The sequence below is a fragment of the Babylonia areolata genome, chromosome 1 (genome assembly GCF_041734735.1).
Source record: "Babylonia areolata isolate BAREFJ2019XMU chromosome 1, ASM4173473v1, whole genome shotgun sequence".
Taxonomy (NCBI): Eukaryota; Metazoa; Mollusca; class Gastropoda; order Neogastropoda; family Buccinidae; genus Babylonia; species Babylonia areolata.
Genome location: NC_134876.1, coordinates 3104199 through 3119656, shown reverse-complemented (window position 1 = coordinate 3119656; position 15458 = coordinate 3104199). Strand labels below are relative to the sequence as shown.

General features: G+C 39.8%; 1 protein-coding gene across 6 annotated transcripts in view; it reads left to right on the top strand.

Annotated features, from left to right (window-relative positions):
- The window catches only part of LOC143296862 (protein transport protein Sec31A-like), a 34174-nt gene extending 18716 nt beyond the window's left edge, over positions 1 to 15458 (top strand). For 2 of the 6 annotated variants that reach the window (XM_076608956.1, XM_076608868.1), the window contains exons 19-26: positions 941 to 1166; positions 2326 to 2467; positions 4328 to 4547; positions 5268 to 5414; positions 7213 to 7293; positions 9487 to 9609; positions 10302 to 10373; positions 12459 to 15458. In XM_076608956.1, coding sequence (XP_076465071.1) covers positions 941 to 1166; positions 2326 to 2467; positions 4328 to 4547; positions 5268 to 5414; positions 7213 to 7293; positions 9487 to 9609; positions 10302 to 10373; positions 12459 to 12647 — 1200 coding nt within the window. In that variant the 3' untranslated portion in view covers positions 12648 to 15458. The remainder of the gene's footprint in view (positions 1 to 940; positions 1167 to 2325; positions 2468 to 4327; positions 4548 to 5267; positions 5415 to 7212; positions 7294 to 9486; positions 9610 to 10301; positions 10374 to 12458) is intronic. The other 4 variants (XM_076609135.1, XM_076609046.1, XM_076609286.1 and 1 more) reach the window with 4 other exon arrangements.

The window sequence follows — 15458 nt, the reverse complement described above, 5'->3', positions numbered from 1 at the left end:
TTTTGTTGTATCAGTGTTGAAGGTTAAATTTGATTATTAGGCGTTTCATTTGATCAGTGTTGAAGGTTAAAATTGATTGTTTTGGTGTTTGATTTGATCAGTGTTGAAGGTTGAATTTGATTGTATAGGTGTTTATTTGATCAGTGTTGAAGGTTGAATTTGATTGTATAGGTGTTTGATTTGATCAGTGCTGAAGGTTGAAATTGATTGTTGAGGTATTTGGTTTGATCAGTGTTGAAGGTTGAAATTGATTGTTTTTGTGTTTGGTTCGATCAGTGTTGCCTTGATAAGTATTGAAACAGCTTAAATTCAAAAGAATACTGTTGTTCTGGATACATATATCCTGCACAGGAGATGTTGATATTGAGGAGTCACAGCCTGAGGGATAGGATCACATATCCACAAATGTGCTCTGTGAGGTGTCATAATTGCTTTTAGAATTGATTTTGTTGCTTTTACATGTTTTATGAGCAGCCATTGAGTGTGTTTAATTTTGACTTATTCATTATTACACAAATATTAAAATGATGGAGATTTTAGCTGTTAATAAATGACAAGTTGGACAACAAACAAGATACATGCTGTATCCAATAAGATATCACTTTATAAATCTCTTATAGGGGAAATTCTTGTGTCTGGATATACACATATATCAAGAATGATGTAAACACAATCATAAGAATATAAAGTTAGAAATTGCACTTTTTAAAAAAAGGTATGTACAGCATCCAAAACAAAAAAATGTTGGCACTCACTGTACTTAGTTGTTTTTTTTTATGTGCTGTTGATGCATCGAGAGTATATCACTTTGTAGGTTTTGGACATTGTTTTTATATGATATTAATGCAGCCGAAGTTGTATTATAGTGCCATGTAGAATAGATTATTATATATCATCCAGTAAACAGATCTGTGGTCATGCGGGCTGTGTGTGTTGGCAGACGTCCCGCGGCAGTTACCAGCAGCAGAAGGGCAGTGCGGGGGCAGTTCGAGGCGCTGGGCACCAGGCCCAGGCTGGCAGCTTCCAGACGACCACGGTGCCATCCTCCGGCTACTACGGGCAACAGCACAAGTACGCCCCTGCCATGAACGGCCCCGCCACCACCAGCACCACCTTCACCCCCCAGCCTGTCAGCTCTGCTGCTGCTCCCGGCATTGCCAATAAAGGTGTGCTGATAGTTTTGTTTGTTTTCTGTTTCCTTTTTTCTTTTTCTTTTTTAATCCCTAGGTGAAAAGTTGATGGAAGGTTGAATGTCAGAGGTGTTTCCTTGGATTACATACATGAATATGACTAAACTGCAAACTACCTTGGTAAGCACCCAACCCTCTCTGTACGCAAATTTCATCTTAAAGTTGGGGGTGTGCATTTACTGGGTACCGTACCATTTGCAGGAGTCTGTTTCCTATTGCTCGCTCTCATCCAGGTGTATTTGTTTTCCTATCTAGGTGGATTTTTCTACAGAATTTTGCCAGGGACAACCTTTTTGTTGCCATGGGTTCTGTAACGTGTGTTAAGTACATGCTTAACATAGGACCTAGTTTACTGTCTCATCTGAGTGATGAGCGCCCAGACCACCACTCTAGGTCCAGTGGAGGGGGAGAAAATACTGGCGAGTGTGGGATTTGATCCTGTGTGCTCAAATTCTCTCACTTCTAGGCAGACACATTACCACAAGACCATGACAACTGTGAGAGTGGTCTCAGGATGTCCATAGAGGCATTTTGGCAATTAAGAAAATATATATATGTATTTCCCCTTTGTTTTGGTATTGAGACATGCACTTTGATTTGCCATCCTGTTCAGCACATTTCAGTTTCATATATCTTCAAAATGTGATTCAATCAGTGAATATATTAAATATACAAAATTTCAACAGTGACATAATAAATATGGAATGAATGGCTTCTGAAGCATATTTTTGTTCATACAAAAAGATATATGAAAATAAGATATTTATTGAAATGTTCTTAGTCTTGGGAAAAAAGGTTTTTTTTATGCCAAATAATGAAGAGATCACTTTCAAAGGAGAACGCAGTAACTAGTCCATAAATGTCCAAGTTTCAGAACCCCAAGCAACGCATTTCCCCAGCATCCCATTAGGGTTTTTTGGATTTGGGGGTGGTGGTTTTTTTTGTTTTCCCCTGTTCTTAGAGATGAACATTTACAGTTTTCCAGCCCTGATATGGTCCTGTGAGGCTGGCTGTACTATAAGTAACAATGATCGATACATTTTATTGGAAATGAATGATGCATTGTTGCTCTTTCTGTTAACCTTGAAGCCTGATTTATCCCCTGTGACACAGTTGTGACGCCATTGTTTCACAGGGCCCCTGTCTCACAAGTACCCCACACCGAACTACATGCAGCCGACCCAGCCTGCTGGCTATGGGGACAGCTACAATCAGCCGAGTCTGATGCAGCCAGACTATTCAGCCAATTCTGTGTACTCTGCCTCCAATGTGTACAGGTACAGTGTTCAAGCAGTTTCTTTTGTTGAGTTTTGGCCTGAGTTCACTGATTGTGTTTGTTTTACATTTTTCTTTCTTTCTGGCAGTATCTGTATGTGCAGGCATGAGATTTTTCCAACAGTAATCCGATTTCTGAGGAAAAATTGGTTCCAGAGGCCATTTTTGAGATTCCCATGAAGGGGTGTGGGGGGTGGTGTGGGGGTTTCCGACGATGAAGGTTGCACGATTGTTGTCCGACCCATCGACAAGACAGACCCACAGCGTTTGCCAAAATATCCCCATGTTTGGATAAGAACCAATTGAGAATAAGTGCTCCATTGCTTCTCTGTCATCATTCAGCTTATCTGTCTTCGGTCGTGATTGCAGAACTTCCGCTCACGGGCTTCACAACTTGCAAAGATAGCTGATTTCGTCTATAGTCTTCAGTCATCGACAAAATGAGAAAACTCACAAAGGTAAAGAAGATTCTTGCAGCAGAGATTGATAAAGGAGTGAAAAATAAGTGGAACTGGGCCTGGTGAGATGAGACCATGAAAACAGAGGAACAAATAAATAACTTTACAGTTAGGCGCCATTCACAAAATCGTCGCCGTGGGCAAGGCCGACTGTGATAGTTGTTAGATTGTATGGGTGCAACTCTTCCATCTAAGCACAGAAATCTGTTTTCAGATTTACATCAAAAACTGACCGTCCATTGTGTGAAAAAAAAAGAAAAGTCGATGGGCTGTTCTGTATCATTTGCTGATGAACTGTCAAAAATGAAAATGGAATGCTCTTTTGAAAGTGTGGTTTGTTGACTAGTTGTCAAAATGCGGATAACAGAAGGGGATCCCTATATGGCACGTGTTGACACACACACACAGACACACAGACACACACACACACACACACACACACACACACACACACAGATCTATTGAATTTGAAAGCAGTGCATGCACAAATACAACTTGCATTCTTTCTTCCCACCTATCCACTATTTTCAGCAGAATAGCAGTTGATTTCAGAGGGGAAAAATATCACTCCCCCGCGCCCTCCCCAAACCCCTCCCAACTGCAGACTTCTCTTTCATGATTTGCTGAGGTTCCCCTCCCCTCTCTCTGAGTCTCTCCCATCAGTGGTGAGGGAGGGGTGGGGGAATAAAACCACTGTCAGTGACTGTAGCAACTTAAGTATTGAGCCAAGACACTGACCACTGGCTCTGGCTGAGAATCCCTGTCTGCTAAAAGTGATATATCTCGTCACATACCCACGCCCCCCCCCCCCCCACCTCCCTGCCTCCCCCAACCCCCCTCCATGCACACAAGGCTGACTTTTACAGGTTTGAAAGCAAAAACACTTCAGTTTAGCACCCTGCCCCCCACCAGGGGCGTTGCCACATAGACCCCCCCACTGGAGGCCTTTTGCGGCACCCACCTTTCAGACTTGATCACAATTTCCCAATCTCATGCCTGATGTGCAAGTGGATGTGTGCTTGCATATATGTGGATGTGTTGATGGTCATTTATGAAGTCATTCTACTTTATGCTTCAACACTGGGTAATGAAGCAATCTATATACCATGGATATTTGCACTTAAAAAAAAAAAAAATTTTTTTAATCTTAAATGATTTTCCATCATCCTGTTAAATGCAAAGATGTTGATAATAAAGTTCAAATTCTTTCAGATTTCCCTAAAAGAAAAGTAATACTGGGAAGAGAAGAGTCACACACACCAAAAAAAGCACAAGAAGCACAATGATAATCCCACTGTGCTTGGCAGTGACAGAACAGCATTCTTCAAAAGAACCTGTAATAGATGTGTTTAAAGATGTAATCACTGGAACATGATGTAGACCGGTCGCCAACTCTGCTTGCAGCCCCAACTTCTCACAGCCAGTGCAGCCCTATTACAAACCGGAGAGTCCACCACAGTACAACCCTTCAGTGACCAGCCCTGGGGGTCCTTATGCTCCATCATCGGCGGCGTCTGGTCAGACCCCTTTCATGTCCTACCAGGACCGCAAAGCTGAGAATGCTTGGAATGACCCCCCCCTGGTCCATGAGTCCAAAAAGTCCAAAGCTCCCACCACTGTGAGTGTGAGTTCTCTGTGTGTGCGTGTGTAGGTGTTTTTTTTTTTCGTGCAGTGGATTTATTTGTTGTCTTTTTTTTTTATGTGTGGGAATATCAAAAGTATTTGCAGGTTCTGTTGTTGTGACTTACCTGGTGCTTAAGCTGGCACACACTCAAACACATACATTTGTGAATGCATTCATGCACACACACACACACTCACTCAGAGATACAGAATGCACATTTATTAAGTAAGTCTCACAGATGTCCTCTAACAACACACATGCATACCCAAACCCCATCATCTTTCAGAACTTTGTTTTCAGAACATCTACACTCTCAGTGGTATGCATATGTTATATGTGTCTACAGATGAAAAAACCATTGTTGCAGCTTGAGCAGCCTCCCACTTGGAAAGCTCAGTGAATAGTCAACATGTTTATTGATGTAGTTTGAATTAAATTCAAATGGCAAATAGTCTGCATGTTAACAGGTGCATTTTTGTATAAAACACTTAGAAAGCTTTGTGAATACTCCGCATTTATTACTATCATTGCAGTTTAAACAAAACACTTGAAAAGCTCTGTGAATACTCAGCATTTATTACTTGTTGTTACAGTTTAAACAATAACACTTGGAAAACTCTGTAAATAGTCAGCATGTTCATTGTTACAGTTTGAACAGCCTTCCGTTGTCACAAAGCACTTGGAAAGCTCTGTAAGTAGTCAGTATGTTTGTTCTTGCAGTTTGAACAGCCCTCAGCCATCACAGCACCCATCTATGGTGTGCCCCAACCAGTGCAGCCAGAACAACCTCCCCCTGGAGCCCCCATGAACTATGCCAACTATGGCAACCTGTACAATCCTCAGGAGCACCAGCCGGCTCCACAGCAGGTGAAACACTAGATTTCTTGAACTTCATATTCATGTACATCTTTTACGTTAATGTTTTTTCCTCGTTACATTTATTAACATGTTCCTTGTCAGAAAATGCACATGCTGGCTTTTTAAAACATTCAAACGCTTGCTTGCACATGCATGCTCCCACATACACTACAAACCCAAAGAGGTACAAAGATACAGACACATGCAAACAGACACATTTGCACACACACAAGAAATTTGTTATAAAAGTCCAAAGCACAGAAAATTTTGAATTAAAAAAAAAACTATCAACGGAGAATGGTCAGTTTTGATTGCTGTTTGTATTATTATCACTTTTTTTTTTTTTTATCTTCTCACTTAGATTTGTCTATTATGATGTTTTGAATTAGACTGACATAAAGCAATACCAAGCTAACTGCAACACTAATAGACTTTTGTCTTATTCTAGATCCATGTGAGCATGTTACTGCCTTAAGCTAACAGCTGGCATGACTGGACATTACTAACTTCTTCGCACAAGAAACTTGTATTATTTCTACACCAAGTACATCACTGTGAAAATGATTGAATACTGTATTGTGTATGTTCTTACATATATAAGAATATTGTATAGGATATGTTTATAGTATCAGCCTGAATTTTTAAGCTGTATATATTTGTAAAACAGATTTTATGTTTATTGTAGGTGACTAGTCTGTTGACTGTTACTTTTATGGTTAACATTTCTGTAATAAAGTAAGAACTAGAGAAAGAAATGGATATTGGACAAATTGTTTTCAGTTTCAGTTTGTTTCTGTTTCAGAAAGATTTTTTTTTTTTTATAACTTTAATTTAAAAGCTCTGTATTCAAACTTGAAAAAAGAAGAAGAAAACTTGTCAGCCTTTACTAGAGTGTATAATTTATTTGTTAAATAATTTGAAATTTATTTTATTCTGTTTGGGTTCTTTGTACACATATGTCGGCCTTTTTAAGACAGTGATAAAATGGGATATTCTTCTGTTAATGTGACTTAGGAGTGATTTATTGTTCTCTTTATACAACTTAAGAAGTAATGCAGGAGTGGTTTATTGTTCTTTTTACATCTTAAGAAGTAATATTTTAACAAAATACTTCAGTCTGATTTAACAGCCATGTCCTTTGGAGAGTTTGTCCCATTTATGCTTGCTTTGTTTTTGGCAGCCTGTTCTTGCCTTTATTATTGCTTGTTTTTCGTTATTGTTTCTTTGACTCACATCAGCTTTTCAGTTTTTGTTTTCAGCCTGACATTCTTAGTTATTAATGTGGATGTTTCATTAATGGCAGTAATAGAAGAAAAAAAAACTGTATGGCCACTTTCACTGTCAGCTGTCACATTTTTGTTGATTGTCAAAATTGAGATAATGGAGATTCAGGAATCTTTATGAAAATTGAGGTAATGGAATACACCATCAGCGAATGCTGACAGTCTTGGATTGTAATTGTTGGTTATAAAGAAGAAAAGAGGTTGGGGTTGTGTTGGGTGGGAGAATGGATTTGGAAAAATATATATCAGACATATTTTGTTTCCTCATCCTAAAATGTTTCTTTGGTGGTTAAGCTGAAGAGGGTAGTGAGGAACATATATACATATATATATAATATATATATATGAGTCATCAGGGGACAGACAGGATGTGAGAGTGGCCATTAAGTTAGCTGCGGATGCGCCTCCCCCCGAAAAAAAAACAACCCAAAACAAAACAACAAAAGTGGGGTTGCAGGCAGCCAGGGATCATGCACTGTCTTGGCTTGCACTCTTGTCTGTACCTGACCACCTTTCTGCTGCAGCCCCCTTCCATCCCCTCTTACCACCCCCCACCTGCCAGCACTATGACTCCTGCCTCCACCCTGCCATCACAGCCTGTCAAGGTGAGACATTCCCCTCCCCCACTCCCACACCTCATTCCCCTCCGAGTGAGCATCGGGGTCCATGAGACTTGCTGCTAGTGAGCAGTGAGCATTCAGGTATATGTGTGACTTCCACCCTCCGTTGAGCTTCTGGTCCATGAGACTTTCTCACATACGTCCAGGGTCTGGAAGACTTGCACTTCATCTCAGCATCAAGGTCTGTGATGCTTTCACCCCATTAACCGAGTGTCAAGTGTCCGACATACAACACAGTGGAACACAACACAACACCACACACACACACACACACACACACACACACACACACACACATGTGTGTGATCATTTGCACACACCTGTGCGCATACACACACATTTAGTTTAGATTCATTAGACCCATGTTTTTCAGATCTGCTTACATACATGCTTTGTAGTCACCTACCTTCATACAACTGCCATGGTTAGTGTCAGTTTAATGCCTACATTTGCTATTTGTATCATTTAAAGCACTGTTGTAATTACCTTTTCCCCCTTTGTCACTACAGCCAGACTTTGTCATCCACTTGGCTGCAGCAGTTTCGGATGCTCTCAACTTGGATAGACTTAACTAGTTGTAAAGGTAGTTAACAACATGACTAAACACAACACTAAATAGCTGCATGGATTGCTTTTTGATCGTTTTACTAACCACAGTTAAGTATTGATGCCATATTTCCTTGATTGGTATTTATGAGCATTGAGATATTTTTTTATGCACTGGATGGAAAGCTTTTTAGTTACACATACACGTTTTTGATTGGCGCGTCAGTCAAGTAGCGTTAGACTTTTTCTTGTAGGTCCTGGGTTCAAATATCAGTTATGGTACCTGGTGGGTTAAGGGAAGAGAATTGTATGATCTCTGTGTGTGTGCTAGTATAAAGCGGCAATGAACATAAAAACTCACTCTTGGTTACAAGTAAACTTGGTAGTTACAGCCCACTGATGCAGAAGGTGAGGGCATGTGTGGACGTGTGGGAGGAGAGAATACCCGCTTGTGTGTGATTGGTAGCAGGGACCATTAATGACTATATGAATGAAATATTATCAGTGAGTGTAGTTGATGTATTGACATTTGTAAAAGTCTGTCATGCAAAATCAGCCTGTGTTGATGGCCTGAAGTGATGTCAGTTCTAAGATAAGTCTGCCAGTGAACCAGTACTCGTGGCCTGGACTGAAGTGGGTTATCCTGTGTTCTGTGTGGTGTGGTGGTGGTTCTTTGCTTCTAGTGTAGTGATGTGGGTACAGTCAGTGAGGTTCAAAATGTCATTGCTTGAAGTCTCATGTGTGTGGGTGTGGTGCAGAAAGATGGAATATAGATTGTGCATTTAGGATACGCTTACGCTGGTCATGTGTCCTGCAAGAGGGAATTAAAGTAGGTGTGTTGGATTGTTTTTTGTTTGTTTTTAAGTATGTTTTGTATCGTTTTACTTTTTTTTTTCAAAATTAAGTGTAATCAGAATGAAAATTACATCATAGGTGTGATGAAAAAAATCAGCAACAAAGAAATGAAAAAATAACAAACTGATTAACAAAACAAATATATAAAGATGACCCCCTGAACGTCAATGGAAACAACATCACCACCACAACAGCCATGATGAAAGGGAAATTAGAAGAAAAAAAAAAGATCACCAGTGTTGTTGTTATATTGTTTTATAAAGGTGAAGAAGACATTGTACAAAAAAAACAAATCATTACTCAGTTCAAAGTCTAGTTCATATCTGGATCACATTGTGAGCTCTCAGATATAGAATAGTGACTTATAAGCCAAAAAAAAAAAAAAAAGGAAGTATCTCTGTAAAAAAGAAGAGCGAAAAAAAAAAGCAAAAAAAAAGCAAACAACAGCACAATACAAGGGAGATTTCAGTACACCACAGTGAAGGAAAAAGATCTACAGATCTATTGATGGCATCTGTTATTCACGTTGCATATTTCCTTTAAGGTTGTTGCAGTAAGGTTAGTGTTCAGTGTGGAATCGACGTGTGTGACCTTGGTGCTGTGTGTGGCAGGCAATACAAGGGAGATTTCAGTACATCATAGTGAAGGAAGGAGATGTACAGATCTATTGATCGGCATCTGTTGTTCACGTTGCACATATCTTTTTAGGTTGTCACGATAAGGTTAGTGTTCAGTGTGTGTGAGTGACGTGTGTGACCTTGGTGGTGTGTGTGGCAGCAGCCTGAGGCCCCAGAACCCCCAGCCCCGGTGGTGAAAGGTCCGGTTCCATCGGAGCACAAGGTGCTTCAGGACATCTTTGACAACCTGCTCAAGGCCTGCTCTGACAGGGCTGCCAATGCCGTGAGTTGGTTTTGACATGGGATGGTAGTTTCTCACTCACACATGAATGCAGTATGCTCATGCGCTTGCACACTTGTGCACGTGCCCTCACCTTCCCCATCCACACATACACACATATACTCGTTCTCTTGTCTTTTCTCACTCACTCTTTTACTCTTGTCTCATTCTCTCTCTCTCTCTCTCTCTCTCTCTCTCTCTCTCCCCCTCCCTCCCTCTGTCTCCCTCTGTCTCTCTCCACACACACTCTTCAGATCTTTGCATTCTTTTGCCTCTGATATCAGTGCAGGATTTATCAGTGATTATGTTTTAAGATGAATGCAGATCATCAAATAAATTGTTATGATTAGATATTGCTCATGATCAAATGACTTCAAATATTTTTTGAGTGGTGAGTTTTTCTAATGTTTGTCTACTTGTCAGATTCTTCAGGTTTAACGCTCATGTTACCATACTCTTGAGGATAAAAGTCAAAATGGTTTTTATTTCTTTAGTTTTGGATTTCTGTTGTAATTTATAATCGACTGGGATCTTAAAATTCAGGTGGGATAACTTTTGGCCAGTATCAGATGTTCTTCTGTCTCTTTAGATGAGCAGACTGAGCATGTGATGTTAGACTGTTCTGCAGCTTGGAGTGTGAAGTATTTTTCAGCCATGTTTTATTTCATGTGTGAAATGTGTGAATCTTCTTTCAGCAAATGAAGAGAAAGCTGGAAGACGTTGCTCGCAAGCTGGAAATTCTTTATGACAAACTCAGAGATGGAGCAGTAAGTACCTTTTATGGTTTTTTTTAATGTTGTTTTTATTTCATTATGTATATTTATTTGTGATTATATTATATATTATTATTGTTTTGGTGGCCTCATTTGTGTGCCTTCGTAGTGACGTTGCTCTCATGCCACACATCCCAGTGCCTGCGTAGAGCCACCCCCAGTCTGTCTTAGTCTTTCATGTCTCCAGCAGTCATTGAGGAGTTGTCATGTCAGGTCAAAATAAGACCCCCCAGAAGAGGAGACTTGCACTCTACAATTACTTTGGTCACTGGATTGCAGAACATGAAGTTTTATTTTATGAGGATGGATATGCTGCCAGGGAAACAAATTGTTCGAGACCACATGTCAACTGACGTGTATTTAGCCCTGAAGTGGCCCCATTGCAGTTGGCTGGGTTAAATGCAACATGATATGATCCGAGACCACATGACAGAGCATACTATTCAGTGTTTTCTTTCCTGATGTATCCATGTATCAGCCAAACAAGAACGCCTGCAGTGTCAGTTGTGATTTTGAGCAACATTGTCGAAGAATCCTCCATGAAGTGGATGGCGCTTGGCTGTGTGGTCTCAGTCTTAACATTTCAGCCCACACACAACACTGGGTTGGAGTGGCTGAGGTGGAATAATCACTCAGTGCTATGCTTGTGCCGGGGTTTAAACCCCCGATCTTGAGTTTGCAGTGTGTGATGCAACCAGTTTGCCATTATGGTGGGTCTTTTAATTAGGTAACTATTATGCCAAAGAAATATGTTGCTACAACTGTGGCCTTTGTTTGCCATTCCTCTGTTTCTCCTTTCTCAGATAAAAGTAATTAAGGATCAATGTATCTTGTACAGAGTGAATGTGCTACAACTGTGGCCTTTGTTTGCCATTCCTCTGTTTCTCCTTTCTCAGATAAAAGTAATTAAGGATCAGTGTATCTTGTACAGAGTGAATGAATGAAAAAAAGAAAAGTAATTAAGGATCAGTGTATCTTGTACAGAGTGAAAGGATGAATTACTTTACTACAGGCTTCAGACTGATAGGTAGCCAGTTTCTGAAGCAAAAAGACCAGATGAGATGCATTCCAGATGTGAGGGATGAGGTGTTCTTTGAACATTTCTGTGTTGTCAGTGATATAAAGTCATCTTTGGGTGACCAGTTTCCTAGCTTCAGAAAGGAGGAAAGATGGACAGGCATGACTTTTTCCAGCCTTTCAGAATTGCCTTTTCTTTTTTCTAAAGGAAAATCATTCATTGTGCACAAGTTCTTATGCATAGGAAGGAAAGTTCAGTATGCATAGAACTTTCCAGCCTTTTAGATTTTTTTTCTGGATATTTTCAGCTGCATTAAGAAGGAAAGAGGTGGATAGACATGACCTGTTTAGTTAAAAAAAAAAAGAAGGGAAAAAAAGAAAACATGCTTCTTTCTCATCTTCATTACAGCAGTATAACTGAACAGTAGGCTATGTCTCTGTTTATCACAGGCTTATTTATCAACTCACTTCGGACGATAGAATGCTATAGCGTTCCTGACGTAAGGTGCGGTTCTAGACAACAGAACGCAGTAGTGGTTTCGACAATTAGATATTTTTCCACGTTTTCCTCGTGAGGTAGCAAACAATCGCTGCTACATGGGGCATTGCGAACGTGTCAAGGGTCAAATGGAAAGTTGCATCATGAGATTCCGCAACAACATACTTACTGGCGACCGACTGACTTTGGCACCTCACATGACTAGCTAATCTGCGTATGTATCAAAAATGGCGTCGAAGGTGATATAATGGAAATTTTTTTAGCAAAATAGGTCACGGCAGCGGCTTTTTACTTGCTGAAGTGATTGAAATGCTTCACACTGAAGGTTCTGACATTGATGAGGATGATGAAGACGTTGAATAAAGTATCTGCTACCAGCAAGAAGGTACTGACAGTGACTCAAGATTTGGAGGGCATTGAAGAGGGAGGGGGGTGGGCATACACACAATGAGAGGAGAGGGGTTAATGGGTCAAGTACAGCGAGTTTCATTCAGTTTCTTGCCCATTCTAATCGACCACTTCAATAAGCCGTTACTTACCGGTGTGCTGTGTGTGTGTTCCAGTTATCGCAGGCAGTGTTACTGGGGCTGCACCAGATGGTGCAGGCGGTGCAGCAGTATGACTACGGCTCCAGTCTGGCTGTGCACACAGGCCTGGTGTCCCACGGCAACTTCTCCGAGATCAGCGCCTTCATGCCCGCCCTCAAGGTCCTTGTGCAGATCGCTAACCAGCTCCAGGTCTATGTGCAATGATGTGGGTCACTATGTGTCATGATGTGTGTCACTTTGTGTGTCACCATGTGTCTTGTTGTTTGAACTGTTAGGGTGCTGTGGAAACTGTCTAGATCAGTGTGTATCACCATGTGTCATGACTGAACTAGTTGAGTCGAGTTGATAGAACTGTCCAGATCTGTGTGAGAATGTATGTGTGATGGTTGATGCGTTGTCATTTCTTACTGAACTTCTAACGTCAGACAAATCTCTTGAATGTGTACATAATTATGTATAGAATTTCTTGAAAGAATAGGAATCTGCATTTGATTGTAGGATGTCTGGGTTGATAATTTGATCAGAAAAATACTCTTTGAATTTGAAGAATTTCATGTATGATTGTATTTCCTCCCCATTATTGAAGCGTAGATAAATAATTATGGTAAGTCTGGCGGTGTTAATGACAAAAGAACTGGAAATAAGTGGAACATAAAAGAATTATGCACTTTCAGAAATGATCATCAGAAATCATATTCCAAAAAAATACGTTGAATGTGTGGAATCAATCACCAGAACTAGTTGTTTACTGTTTGCTTTGGTGTGCTTTCATTTTTATTTTTGCTGATGTAGACAGAGATTTTGATATGTTGTATGTGCTTCTATGCATTCTGAAAAAAAAAAAAAAAAAGCTATTCAGTATTTAGATCACATGAAGATGTACACATGCAGTGTAGTGCTGTGTGTAGCATTTTGCATTCAGAAGCTTTCTTCCACAAGCTTCAGAGATTGCTCATGCAGTCCAGCCCAGGTCTTCAGGTGGCTTTCTCACATTGTTGTGGAAGTGAAGTCAGCAGGATCAGACTGTCCTGTCTGTAGGGTGATGATTGTGAAGCTAGGTGGTTTTGCTGCTACCTGCTGCCCTATTTTGTTGATTGCTGATGTACGGCACAATGCCAAAGAGGACATTAGATTTCGCCCTTTAGTATGTATTTAGAAAGAGAGGTGCTATGTACAGTGTTTTGGGGGCAGTTTCAATTGGTAGGAAAAGGTCCAACCCTGGGAAACAGTATTCAGTCTACATTGTAGGGTGAAAACTGCAATACACATAAAAGCCCACTGGCAGATATGAGTCAGTGTGGGAGTTGAGCCCAGAGGAAAAGGCGTGGTATGCAAAAAATAGTTTTTCAGGAAGATCTTGTCTAAGCATTTATTCTACATTTATGAAAAGCTGTGTGTTGCTGTACCTGATATGCATCATTCCAGTTTCAGCTTACCTGGGATGAAAGGGATTAGGAGGAAGGGGAGTTTTGCATGTGTGTTGCTTTTGACACTAGCTTTTTCAGTGACCACAGTGAAGAAGAAAAAAAAAAAGATCACAGAAATTTAGAGGGGATGGGATGAGGATTTATATATGTAAATATCTGTGCTGTTTTGTCAGTGCGGAAATTATTTTGCCTTCAGTATGCTCTTCATTACTCATGGATGGTATGTGTACAGATAATGCTGGTGAAAGTGAATGATGTCGTAACAACATGCTGTAGTGTGTCACTGCAGCTTGTACAGATGTATGCTGACATCCAGAAAAGGAGTGAGACATGCGCATTATGATATGTTTTTAATGTAAATTCTTATTAAGCATTGGAAGAGAAAACAGTGTAAGAGTTTGGTTGGCCAGGTTTGTGTGAGTTCACTGTTCTTTATTTATGCAACAGGGTTTCAGGAAGGGCATATGTGGTTTGTGTGTGTGTGTGTTTTTAAACAATCATGTATGTTTTTGACAAGATCTTTCCAAATCTTGCATGGGCAAACATTATAAAACCACGTTTTTGTCTGCTACAAATTGTAGCAGTAGATTTTGTTCACCTTCAAATCCATGCGTATTATTGGAAAGATGTTTTAGACATTTATGAGTTAGAGGAATTTTTTCTCACATTTTTGTGCCAGGTTATGCAGAAATATGGGACTGATTGGGAATTAAAAAAAAAAAAAAAAAAAAGTGACCAAGGTTATTCAAATAAAAGCAATATTCAGTTTGGTTTAAAGATTCCAGATGGTTTAATGTTCACAAGTCATCAGACTCCTAACATTGTCAACAATAACAGACAGTATTCCAGTACATTACCGTTTTGCTTGGACTCTGAATCATATACATCCCAATACTTTTCCAGTTGACATATAACTGATTAAGTCACACACACACAGAGACACACGCATACGTGCGCACAGGCGTATACCAGTTTGGTATAAAGATGTAATTTAGTGAAAAGCTATTGATAAACAAGTGCTATGTGATTATGGATGAGTGGCCCCTGAATATTGAAATACATAATGTACGCATGTTGTTGATGCACTAGTCATCTGGAGCAAATTAAATTATCGAAATACTTAATATGTAACTGCTGAGAATCCTTTTGCTGAAGCTTTTTTTTTTTTTTGTCTGTAGGTCATGAGGATTCATCCGATGAAATGCAGTTTCTGGTGTCTTTGTTTGAGTTAGCTCCACATAGAACCCAAGCACTCACAAAGACAAAATGTACAATGTTTAAATCAGCTTTTGATTTGCTAGAGACATGTTATAAATATATTACGTAGGAGTATGGTATGTTGTGCATTCACCTATTTCTCAACGTGTATGTGGTTTGAGGTTATGCATTCAGAAATTCACTGTTGGTTTGTGTTTTTTTTCCTTATAATTTTCAAGATGTTAATATTCTTTGACTGTGATGACATGAGACAATAATGTTGTATGTGTAATCGTCAAGCATTCTGCATGGATGTGAATTCTTGGAAAGAATTAACCAAATATGACCGTTGCAGAAAATGCTTCTGTATGAATAAATTGATTTCACCAAA